Raw genomic sequence first — 12,934 nt, 5'->3', positions numbered from 1 at the left:
CAACTATTTTTTGACTCCTAATATAGAAGGTGTGGATTGGTTTATCTGTATCATTCACTTTCCTTCTCCCTTCCTCTTCCAAATTTTGTTTCGTATTTTTAATTCTTCTTTTGGTTACTCTGGTAATTTTAATATTCTTAAAAAAATTTTTTTAATATTCTTATATATTAGTCAGTGTCTTTTTTCTTTATTTAAATGTTAAAATGAGGACTTTTTTTTCTGGGTTTTTTTGTTTTTTTTGGCCATGCCTCGAGGCATGTGGGATCTTAATTCCCCAACCAGGGGGAACTAAGGGATTGAACCCACACCCCCTGCAATGGAAGTACGGAGTCTTAACCACTGGACCACCAGGGAAGTCCCTCAAATGAGGATATTTCTGTCCCTACCTTCCCATTATGATTTCTTTTTTAACCTATGAGTTACTTAGAAGACTGTTTTTAAATTTGCAAATTGGTGCTTTACATCAAGTTTTGGAACTTTGTGGAAACCTGTTTCTTTTCATACATGTTTCATGTGTGTTTGGAAGCAAGGGGTATTCTCCAGTTGTTGTGTCACTATGTTTTTCTTTTCGATCAAGCTCGTTAATTGTGTTGTTTAGATATTGTGTCTTCACTGATTTTTTGATTTGTTTTAATAAGTACTAGGAGAGATGTGTTAAAATCTCCCACTACGGTGATGGATTTGTCCATTTTTCTTTATGTTTTTGTGTATTTTTGCTTTTTGAAGTTATGATATTAGGTGCATGGAAGTTTTGAATTGTTAGGTCTTCCTGGTGAATTGAACCTTTTGTTATTGAATATTAGGCATTTATCTTTATCTCTTGTAATATTGTTTTACCTTAAAATTTATTTTGTCTGCTCTTACTATAGCCACATCTGCTTTCTCTTGGTTATTTTTCTGGCATATCATTTTTTTTATCCTTTTCTTTTTATCTTTATGTCCTTACGTTTTAGGTATGTTTGAAATAAACTGCATATGGCTAGATTTTAAAAAAATTATCCGAGAATGTAGTTCATTTATATTTATTATATGTTACAGATATATGTGGATATACTTCTGTCAACTTATTTTGCATTTTTAATCTGTCCAGCTTTTCATTTCAGTTTTTTCTCTTTTTACCTTTAGGGTTCATGGAAGTTTTTTTTCCCTACTCTCTCCCAGCTGATTTGAAAGTCATGTACAGTAGTTCTGGTTGCTTATGCTTACCTTAGAAATTTTGAATTGCATATTTTACAAAGTTTGAAAATAATATGTTTATTCTTATGGAAAGGTCATGGACCTTAGAAAGCTTTAACTTGGATCAAATCGACCCTCCTGATATACATGCTTTTGTTATGCATTTTAGTTCTAGCTTGTTTTGTCTTTTTTAACCCATATATTAGAAATTATTATCTTAGAGCTAATATTTGTTTTTACTTACCCACATTATTTACCATTTTCTTTGTTCACTATACATTTTTGCATGTCAGACTTTCTTCAACATTTGTTTTTCATCTTCCTGAAGTATTATCTTTTAGAAAATCTTTTTTTTTTTTGGCTGCACCACACAGCTTGTGGGATCTTAGTTCCCTGACCAGGGATTGAACCCACACCCTCGGTAGTGAAAGTGCGGAGTCCTAACCACTGGACTGCCAGGGAATTTCCCTAGAAATTCTTTTAGTGAGGGTTCATTAGTAGTAACTTCTTAGTTTTTGTCTGAAAATATCTTTGTATTGACTTCATTCTGAATGGTGACTTAACAGAATACACAAATCTAGGTTGACAGTCACTGGCTTATCACTGCACTGTCGTCTGTTAATTGCATGTGTGAAGTTATCCGTCCATCCAACTATCATTCCCTTCCTTTAAAGGCAGGTTACCTGCCATTACCTCTGGCTGGGTTTTAAATCTTCTCTTTGTCTTTGATGTTTTGCATCTTGATTATGATGTGGCTTTCTTTTTATTTATTCTGCATAGATATTGTGTGGTTTATGCTTTCATACATTTTTTAGAAGTTCACAGCCATTGTTTCTTTGAATAGGACTTCTCACACATTCTGTGTATTCTCGCTGTGTAGAAATCTGATTAGACATACATGAGGCCTTCTCACTGTCTCCTTCCAGGACTCTGAAACCCTCATATCTTTATCTCTGTCTCTAAAAATACATTCTTAATAATTTCTTCAGATCTCTTTTTCAGTTCAGTAATTCTGTCTTCAGCAGCATCAAATCTACTATTCAGCCTAGCCCACTCCTAGATTTTTAAGTTAAGGCTTACATTTCTCATTTCTAGAAGTTTTGCTTAGTTCTTTTTCAAAATTGCCTGGTTAGTTTTGATAGTCTCTTGTTCCTTACACTTTGATTCATTGTGCTGTTTCTACCTAAGGGGAGTCACTTTGTTTACCACAAATGAAGTGTTGCTGCCATTTGTGACTTTCGCTCAGGCTTGTCTGCAAAGTTTAAGGAAACCACACATTTGAGTTTTTGTTATCTGTACCAGAAGAGCGGTGTGCCTGAGGAAATACTTCATTTCACTTGACTCTTTCATGCAATACCATCCCTCCGCCTTTCCTAGCATGTCAAACAGGAATGCAGACCCCTTGGTGATGTGTGCAGTGCCCAGTATGTATTCTTTTCAGCTTTTTTACCAGTGACAAACTGTATGTGACATTTTCTTTTGTTTTATTTTAAACAGAATGCCCATAATGCTACGTAGTTCAAACTGTGTTCTTACAGGAAAAACACCAGCAGAATTTGCCAAACTGAATGAATGTCCTTTAGATCCAGGTATGTGTGATTTCTTGGATTTGTGCCCCCTTCCTTTTTCTTTTTTTTCTTTTGCTTTTGTTTTGCTCTTGCTGTTGTTTTACCACTTTTTCTCAGAAACAATACCAGCCTTTCTGCTTTATAGTCAACTTGGGTAAAACTTTGCAAAACATTGAGAAATTTGGTTCCAACTTTATTCTGTTAGTCTGTATTTTTAAAAGATATACCGTTTCCTCTTTTATTTCAAGTATAAAACTTTAATACCCCAAGTTCTGATTTATTGCTGTGGTTTATCAGGCTTTCCTTTGTCTCTTTGCTCAGTGGTTTCTTTTGGTATCCTTAAAAATTCAAGAGTAATCTCACAAAGTTCCTTGTCTACCTCATCTGAAAAGTCACAAGTAGCTCACTTCAGGCTGTTTTAAATGCTGTATAGGGGCAAAAAATGAAAGTCTTCTGTTTAAATTTTTTAAAGTTATATTTTTGTACTTATTTCTAGGCAGTATTTTTTTTAAGTTTCAAGCTTAGCACTTAACAGAAAGTTCTTTTAATTCCTTAGTTCATGTTTCACATTAATTTAGTTTATGGTTGCTCTAATCTAATCCCTTTAAATTTGCGTTGATGTAGAATCCCAGAAGGTTTTGGAAAGAGGTTAACAAAGAACATGACTTTATTAGAAACAGGATTTTGCATAAGTCAAATATATTGCCTTCTTTTTGCTTATATCCTGAAGGTAAAATGAAGTCTCACTTTATCCTGTTCTGAATTGTGTGCAAAAGTATGTCATAATGTTTTACGAGTTTTATTGAATATCGAATATTATTTTGGAAACCTAGTCTTAATCTGCCATTGTCAATGATTTGTTAGAAAACTAAGAGCAAATTTTAGCTTATATTGAAGATTGTCAGTTAATTCTGTGCTTATAAAATCTGAAGACTAATTTATTTAACATTTTTTTCATTCACCTCTCATATATGTCAGCTGCTGGTGATCCATAGACCAATAAGATACGTTCCTTGTCTTCAAGAAGTTTATCATCTTGTGGTTCATTTGTATAAAATCATGTGCTGAGACTATTACCAGTTCGTAAAACAATATTGACAAACCCCTTCGAACTGAGTGATGGCCAGCACCGTGAGGTGATCGAAGAGTGATCAGGAGATCACTGCCATTACTAAATCACACTGTTGGAAGGATAGCTGGTGACGCCTTTCTTGTTTCCCTTGGGCAGGGGGCTACTTCATTGTTAAAGGAGTAGAAAAAGTTATTCTTATCCAAGAGCAGCTGTCTAAGAACAGGATCATCGTGGAGGCTGACAGAAAAGGGGCCGTGGGTGCTTCAGTTACCAGGTATGGATGGCAGGGATGGTGTTCTTAAGAAATATTGATCATTCCATTAGTGTCAGATGATTATCGTTCAATACGGAGGTAGCCAGTTATTTCTCTCCAGTAACAGGCAGTGTAATAGTTAAACTACCTGCATTCAATTAATTGTGTAAGTCTGTAAGCATAGAGTATTGATTTAAAATTTCCAGTGATGAAAGTATGAGACATTGCTCAAAAGACCATTAGTTATTTTATTCAAGTTGAACTTTATGTTAATCTATAACATTAAAGGAACTTTTAAAAAAGAATTAAAAAACCACTCTTTAGTTTTTCATGTGCCTTTTCAGTCTTTCACCATTTTACATATGTATGCCTACGCTGATATAATCAGAGACTATTTTATACTTAATGAATTGTATATCATGTACTTAACATTGTATTGTTAGTTTTCTAGACCAGCCTCCTTCATAGTGTACTCATTTTTCTACAACAGTATCCCTTATATCACTCCTGTAACTTCTTTTCTCTGATTTATTATTATGTAATTTGAAATTTGGATGTTAATGAGTTCTGGGAATTAAGAAATGTGGCATAGTTAAAATGTCAGTATGCAATAGAGTTTCTCTTCTGACAACCTAAAGTGAACTCCTTAGCTTAGAGTTTCTGCATTTTTCTTTCTGGTGGAGAGGCAGCTAACAATAGTGCCCATTTATTGAGCAGTTACTAGGAGCCAGGTAGTGTACTAGGTGCTTTATATATATTTAATTGTCACCTCAGCCCTCCAAGATAAGTGCTGTTATTTCCATATGAGTAACAGGCCTTGAGCACAGGGTGACATCGATCATGAGGAAGCCGGCATTTGAATCCAGATCTAATAATTCTGCAACCCACATCTTCCTGTTGTACGCAGCTTTTGAAGCCAGGGCAATCAGGATTTGAATCCCACAGTTGTTTACTAGCTATGAGCTAGTTGGGGGAGTAGTTACTTAGCTTCTCTAAGCCTTGGTTTCCTCGTACGTGATTTGGGGGCAGCACTTCGAAATAAGTGTTGGTATGTAGGAGATTAGAGCTAGTGTAAGTAGAGTGAGTAACAGTGCACACAGCATGTAGTGGGTGATCAGTATGTGTTATTATTGTGGTTGATTAAAGCTTGGAAATGTTTTTAAATCCACTAGGAAAATTACAGCTAACAGAGATCAACAGAAGGAGATTCCTTAGTTTCTTTTGGCTTCACTGTATACCAAAATTGTAGGTATATTTTACTGGATTATTAGTTTAAAAACTCATAGTATTTATTCATTTCCGTGTAGTTTTCCCATTATAGTGTAGGCTCATTTTGAAGTTTTTCATTTCAAATGTATAAAATTGATCAGAAATATATCCCACACTAGATCAAAGCAATTCAGGTAGAATCAAAGTGAAGTAGGTCAAAATGAATTGGTGATTGTCACTCATTCACGCACAAAACTTCCACCATAATCTCAAAGCTAAAGAAACAATTCTAGTGTTTTAAAATGATGGAAGTGGCGGTGGAGGCAGGAGAGGAGTTGTGTAAAAAGACACCTATTTGGAAGGACCTTATTGATCATTGTTGATCAATTGAATCTTATTGATTGGTGGTCATTTGCTACTGCATGTTAACTAGCTTGGAACTAAGTGGGGATGTAGTTTAACCAACTTGTGTTTCCGTACAGCTCTACCCATGAGAAAAAAAGCAGAACCAATATGGCTGTGAAACAAGGACGATTTTATTTGAGGCATAATACTTTGTCGGAAGATATACCCATTGTCATCATATTTAAGGTGAGGCTGCAGGTATCTACTGAAAATTATAAAGAATTCTTTTTATGGCTTATTTTCATATGTAATTAGAAATTTGGAGCATAAGGAGTTCCAGGAATAAAAAGATTTGTGGCATAGAGAAGCTCTCAGTATTTAAAATTGAAAGCTAATAAGACTGGGGTTCAGGTACTTTTAAAAGTAGTGATCTATTTTGTTTTTTTTTAATAGATACATGATAAAGAATTCCAAAGGTACAAAAGGGTATATAGTGATTAGTAAGCCTCCCACCCACCTGTACCTAACCACAGTTATCCTACCAAAGGATACCACTGCTACTGGTTACTTGTGCATCTCTCTAGAGATAGTCTGTGCATATACAGCACATGAGTATGTAGTAGGTTTCTTTTCTGTTTTTTTTACTTACATGCATTGCACACTATTTTGCACTTAGCTTGTTTTCTTTTTTGTAACTTACATCTTGGAGATAGTGTTATATTAGTTCATACAGAGCTACCATGTTCTTTTTTTAAAAAAAATAAATTTATTTATTTATTTATTTATTTATTTATTTACTTATTTACTTATGGCTGTGTTGGGTCTTCGTTGCTGCGCGCAGGCTTTCTCTAGTTGCGGCAAGTGGGGGCTACTCTTCATTGCGGGGCGCGGGCTTCTTATTGCGGTGGCTTCTCTTGTTGCGGAGCACGGGCTCTAGGCACGCGGGCTTCAGTAGTTGTGGCACGTGGGCTCAGTAGTTGTGGCTCGCGGGCTCTATAGCGCAGGCTCAGTAGTTGTGGCGCACAGGTTTAGTTGATCTGCGGCATGTGGGATCTTCCCGGACCAGGGTCCAAACCCATGTCCCCTGCATTGGCAGGCGGATTCTTAACCACTGCACCACCAGAGAAGCCCTACCATGTTCTTTTTAACAAAGGGTTCCATTTATGGGGGTACCATAATTTATTTAACCATTCCCTTATCAGTGGACATATACAGCTCTTGCTATTACAAAGCTGCTGTAATATTTTATACAGGGCAAGGATATCTGTAGGCTAAGTTCCTAGCAGTGGAATTTTCTAGGTCAGAGAGTATGGACCAAGTTTTTTGTTCTTTTTTATGGACTTCAGGATTCTGGTGAATTTCTCCATAAACATGAATCTTTAATCTAAAGCTGATTTATCTTGTTTGTGAATTGTTGACTTAGAACCCAAAAGACATTTTCCCGTAGAAATAATGTTTAAATGGTATAGTCTTCTTAGATAATTCTCAGATAATAGTGGCCCATTTAGCCTGCTCTGTGACTTAAATATTATACATATTCTATGAATGGTTATTTGTAGTATTAGTCATTAATCAAACAGAAAAATAGTCAGCATTATGTGATACAGTTGATGCTCAGTAATTGCAGATTCTGTATTTGGCAATTCTCCTACTTGCTAAAATTTATTTGTAACCCCCAAATCATCATGTGTGGTGATTTTACCGTTATTCACAGACACGTGCAGGCACAGAGCAGCGAAAAATTCGAGTCACCAAACTCGTACATTCCCAGCTGAGATCAAACATGGGGATACCATACCTTCTCATTTCAGCTGTCGTACTACAAACAAATGCTCGTTTTGCAATCTATTTGGTGCCATGTTTTTCAAATTTTTGTGCTTTTTGTAAGCGATCTTGTTGTTTAAAATGGGCCCAGGCATGGTGCTGACGTGCTGTGTAGTGTTTCTAATCACAAGAAGGCTGCAGTGTGCCTTCCGGGGGAAAATGTGTGTGTTAGATAAGCTTCATTCAGGAATGAGTTACAGTGCTGCTGAACACAATCGCAGTGTTAATGAGTCGACGATGATGTATATTAAATAAGGTGTCTTTAAACAGAACACACATAAAACAAGGTTCTGTATTGATCAGTTGAAGAAAATGTAACCAGAGGCTCACAAGAACCTAACTCTGCATTTCTCCTGGGAACAGTGTTTCACTGTTCACTAATTCAGTGTTTGCAGCAACTTTGTAGAACATGAGGTATATGGGTATAAAATGAATCTTGACAACTAGGTTGATTGAAATAAAGAGCTCAGGTTATTTGAGGAATTACTGAAACATACTCGGTAATTCAGATAATTTTAGAGGTTGATAAGCCGCCAGTTGTTCATAGGTATTGAATGGATATTGACAAGTCAGGTTCATTAACTCAGGACATATCCATATTCTAAAAGCAATTACAAGAAGGAGGTTGTAGGAAAATTTTTTAATGCTTAGTATAGCTTAATGTGCTTTTGATTTCTCTAAGTGAGATGATGCCATTATTTTCTTTTTAGGATGATGATGATGATCATAATAGCAGTACCATTATATCGGGGGGGCCAGAGAGAATTCTTAAATTTACTTTATTACCTTTCTTCAAAGTTTATATTTTTTGTAATTATCATTTTTGTAAAAGGCAAAGTAATTTTGTCTTTTTTTATAGGGATCCCACAGTGCTCAGCGCAGTATCTTGTGTACATAGTGGGATTTAGTGGATAAGAAAACTTTATCTATGTAAAATTACCTCTCCAGCAGAGGGCAGTATGTTACCATGCATCAGAAGGACTTTTACGGATGATTTCAATGCTTAAAGGTGCATAGGACTGCTTTCCTTAGACCAGAAATTATAAATTAATTATAATGCAGATAATCTTATATCACTCATATGGAAAATGGATCACTAGACACATGCATGCCTTAAAACCAGAAAATCTTTATTAAATACTTTTTTTGACTAGTTGACAAAAGTTTGATAAGACAGTTTCATCTGTCAAATTTGTTTAATATTATTTTGTAAATGTATACATATATTTATAGCTGATTTATTAAATCCTTTTTAGAATGAGGCTATAAATTAACAGTGTGCATTTTTATGTAGCCAGTAGTTGAGATTTCAAACTTCTTCCTTTCTGATTATAAAATAGTCCTTGCGTTGTAAAAATTCAGAAAGCCACTAAAAAGTATAAGTACTTTTTTGGATATATTTTTTTCAAGACCTTTTTTCCTTTGCTTTTGTAATATACACATTGATTTTATTTTATTTTTTTCATTTAACAGTGAATTGTGACTAGCTTTCCTCATCTATTAATAAAATCCACATCATTATTTTTAGTAGGTGTTGTATAGAATGCGTGTATGTGGTATAATCTATTAAGCAAATTCCTATAGTGTGACATTTATGTGTCGTTTTTTCCCCCTAAGTTTTCACTCTTATACACAACTCTGGGGGTCCTTGTACATACATGTTTGTGCATGTTGCTGATTATTTTGTGAGACTTAATTCCTGGGCGTGGGATTATATATATTTTTAAAAACTTGGTGCGTGTCATTAAATTTTTCTCCCGAAACATATTCATTACATTTTAATCAGCAGTATATACGAATTAAAATAAATATTTAGAAATTTTCAGTTCAAATAAATTAATTAAATTCATTGGTCACGCATAGTCACTTTTTTTGGTCTCCCACAATAGGGATGTTTTAATAAACTTGTTTGATAACCACTATTGAGACTTTCCCATCTGGGAGGGAGCATAGAATATTGGTATCTTAGAATCAGACTGATCTAGGTTGATTTCCAGCCTCTCCACTTATTAGCTATGTGTCCTTGGGCCGATTTCCCAATCTTCCTGAGTCTTGGATAACTATATCTAGTTAGTTATCCAAGTGAGCATTTCACCTAAGGGGGTTGTTTGAAGAGCAAATGAGATAATATATATTTTGAACAGTAGACTGCGTAGAAAGACAATGCTATTTCTTTTTACTGAGTTCTTACACATTTAATGTCAGAAGCCCCGGAAAATAAAGTAGGATAGGAGAAAAGTCACATCATTTCTCTTTTTGTGTTGTGTGGCCCTAACACAGACCTTGACAGTCATTAGGACTTGATGGCTGTTGATTGTAGCCAACAATTGGCTAAAAGTGACAGAAGCAGCAGGATTTCCAGACTCCATGCTGAGTCTGAATATGACGGATAAAGCTTTTAAGGCCTAGATCAGCCTTATTAATGGACTGAATCACTACAGACGTTCTCCTGCCCATGAATCTTCCCTACTTTACATTTGTATCCCTCAGTATTCAACAGCTGCACTATGATGGCATCTGTAGTCTGAAAATTTTTATGGAGAAAAGGACAAATATCAAGGGTGTTGGGCATTGTATTATATTGAAATTTTTGATCTTTAAAGAGAAAAAAATTACAAAGTTAAAGTGGGCCATCACAGTTCTTTTATTATCTGCTAGGACTGCTTTTGGTAATGATAGGTTGACTTCTGTCTACTTTAAAGAAAAATTAGTGATTTCTGAATGTTAGATATTTTAAGAACTTACCCGTTTCCCTTCTTCACGTAATATATTTCAGCACGTCACCGTTAGCTCACATATCATTCTATTCTGCTCATTAGCAGTCTTCTTTCTGTCTCTAAAAATCACACTTTTAGTCACACTTAGTGGATATCCAAGGAGAAGACTTCCTGCCACTTTTTAAAGAGCACCTCCCCTTATTTTTGCTCTTATTGCTGATCGCCAGACTGGGTGACCTTCTGCTGAAACGTATTATCTCTGCTATTTTTTCATAAGGTTATTAAATAGCATTCACTTTTGACTTATTAGTTAGGTGAAATGATTTCAGATATCTGGAGTACAAAGAGTTCCATAAAAAGCTAGTTTTCAGATGTCTGAATTATGTCTGTTAAGCAAAATGGTTGGGCATTTTGCTGTCATTTCCATAGCAATATGTCATTTATTTGTAGCTGTGACTTCCAAAGGCTAAATAGTCATAAAGTCAGTTCCATCTTTGGAGCTGGAGCACAGTTGATGATAACCTGACTGAGTTATCACCCTGTATTTCAGTGATCTGATATAGGAAGAGTTTAGGCCTTTTAGAGCAAAGCTTTGCCACTGATCATTCTTTCTGCACATACGGTGTCATTTACCGTGTGCTTGGCATATCTTTGCTTCATAACTTAGAAATATTTGGTAGGCCTAAGCAGTCTGTTTAGATTCATGTTAGGCCACTGGAGAGTTTTGTGCAATTATAAAATTACTGCCTAGATCAGCATCAGGACAGCTTGAAGTGGCAATCCATATGTCAAATAAGGAAGGACTTTTTCATTATTAAACACCAAAAGAGGCAATCAAGTATTTAGCCTTTTTTACTTGGAGATTACTGAACTAAACTGTATTAAGGTAATATAGGTGGCATTCAGATGATTTAGATGTTAACTTGCCTAAAGAAAGGGGGCTCAACCAGAAAGCCACTGCCATTTCAACTCTAGGATTCTATTTATGTTTTAGTGAGACTTCTTCCTGCTGCTTGGTTTGCCATCTGTCCTGTATAGCAGCGGTCCCCAACCTTTTTGGCACCAGGGACCAGTTTCGTGGAAGACAGTTTTTCCACGGATGGGGCGGCAGGGGGGATGGTTCAGGCGGTAATGCGAGCGATGGGGAGCGATGGGGAGCGATGCGGAGCGGCGCGGAGCGGCAGATGAAGCTTCGCTCGCTCGCCCGCCACTCACCTCCTGCTGTGCAGCTCAGTTCCTATCAGGCTGCGTACCGGTACCGGTCCACAGCCCGGGAGTTGGGGACCCCTGCTGTATAGGTCTCTTTTTAGTGTTCGGCTTTCCTCTGAGAAGGGAGGCGCATTAGTTACAAAGTTTCACATCAAAGGTTTTAGAGAAGGGTCACTGCAAACTATTGCCTTAGTATTGTTTTTTTAAAAATGTTTTGGTTCCATTGAAACCCATATAACATTATTTTGAGAGATTGACAAGTAAAAATTAACCTATATTCTATTTAGCTTTTCACAGAGAAATATTCTCATCTGATGTTTCTGAGTGGCTACTTGGCAGACCAAGGAGGAAGTGCAGATGGCTCTACATATACGCCATCACCATTGGAGTAGATGCAACTCAGTGTGTTTGGTCAAAGGATAATCCAATTTTTTGTTTTTTGTTTTCATTTGCTTAAAAATTAGAACTGATAATTTTTTAGGATTGCTTTCTTCTTTAATCCATGAAAGACTAAATGTCTTAATGAATTTGTGTAATTTTTGGAGTTGGTGTCTAGTGTCCATTTGAATAAGTGCATCATATCAGAGATTAAAAAAACATGAAAATTAACATATAAAAAAGAGATCTGTATCCTTAGAACTTCTTTATTTGTTCACTAAACAAAACTTTTTTTTTTTTTTGACAATTTCAAGAGTTATATTGTACTCACAATTGTTTCCTTTTTTTTTTTTTTTAACATGGATGACCACAACAAAAGCAACAATGATTGCAATTACCAAACATGAAACACACTCATACTATGTCATAATATTGACATTCAGTCCAGTAATCCTCCACTGTAACAGCTCCTTTACTTTGCAGTGAAAATTGATTTGTATATTCTTTGCCTCTGAGTCCTTGTGGGATTTTTTCTTTTTTTAAATTCAAACAAAGTCACAAAAATTATACTCATCCTCATCAGTTCACTCAGTCCCATGTAATTAATTTTTTTTTTTCATCTTGATCTTTTGTTAGCCCTTTTATGAGCGCATCAGTTTTTCATTAGAGTTCTGAAAATGCTTATTCATTCAGTTCAGCAGTACAGTCAGGTACCAGAAACCTGTACTTGTCAGAGTCTTTTCCATGAATTTCCTGAAGATGAAACCCTTTTATAGGAACATATTTACAAAAGCATCAGAGTACACCCAGAACTGTCTGTAAATGACAAAAGACTTAAAAATGACCACGGTTAAAGATTTGATGAAAATTCATAATAATGCAGTTGACAAGAAAATTAGTTATTTCTGAGATATACATTTTAAAGTAATAACTAGGATTATGATTTATAACATTATACCAGAACATATAAGATTTTTAGAAATTTCATGTAATGTCTGAAACATTTATATTAACATATTTCCATACAAATAACCCAATGAAAGTTTAGTATTAGTTGTTTTGTTTGTTTGTTTATACTGCAGGTTCTTATTAGTCATCAGTTTTATACACATCAGTGTATACATGTCAATCCCAATCGCCCAATTCAGCACACCACCATCCCCACCCCACCGCTGTTTTCCCC

At 35.6% G+C, this 12,934-nt stretch overlaps 1 protein-coding gene across 4 annotated transcripts in view; it reads left to right on the top strand.

Annotated features, from left to right (window-relative positions):
• Nucleotides 1-12,934, top strand: part of POLR3B (RNA polymerase III subunit B) — a 122,235-nt gene that overhangs the window by 14,526 nt on the left and 94,775 nt on the right. For all 4 annotated transcript variants that reach the window (XM_061206515.1, XM_061206514.1, XM_061206513.1 and 1 more), the window contains 3 exons: nucleotides 2,674-2,765; nucleotides 3,973-4,090; nucleotides 5,761-5,869. In XM_061206515.1, coding sequence (XP_061062498.1) covers nucleotides 2,674-2,765; nucleotides 3,973-4,090; nucleotides 5,761-5,869 — 319 coding nt within the window. The remainder of the gene's footprint in view (nucleotides 1-2,673; nucleotides 2,766-3,972; nucleotides 4,091-5,760; nucleotides 5,870-12,934) is intronic.

Source organism: Eubalaena glacialis, chromosome 11, assembly GCF_028564815.1.
Source record: "Eubalaena glacialis isolate mEubGla1 chromosome 11, mEubGla1.1.hap2.+ XY, whole genome shotgun sequence".
NCBI lineage: Eukaryota > Metazoa > Chordata > Mammalia > Artiodactyla > Balaenidae > Eubalaena > Eubalaena glacialis.
Note: the sequence above shows the minus strand (reverse complement) of the source record. Positions and strands in the feature narration are given on the sequence as shown.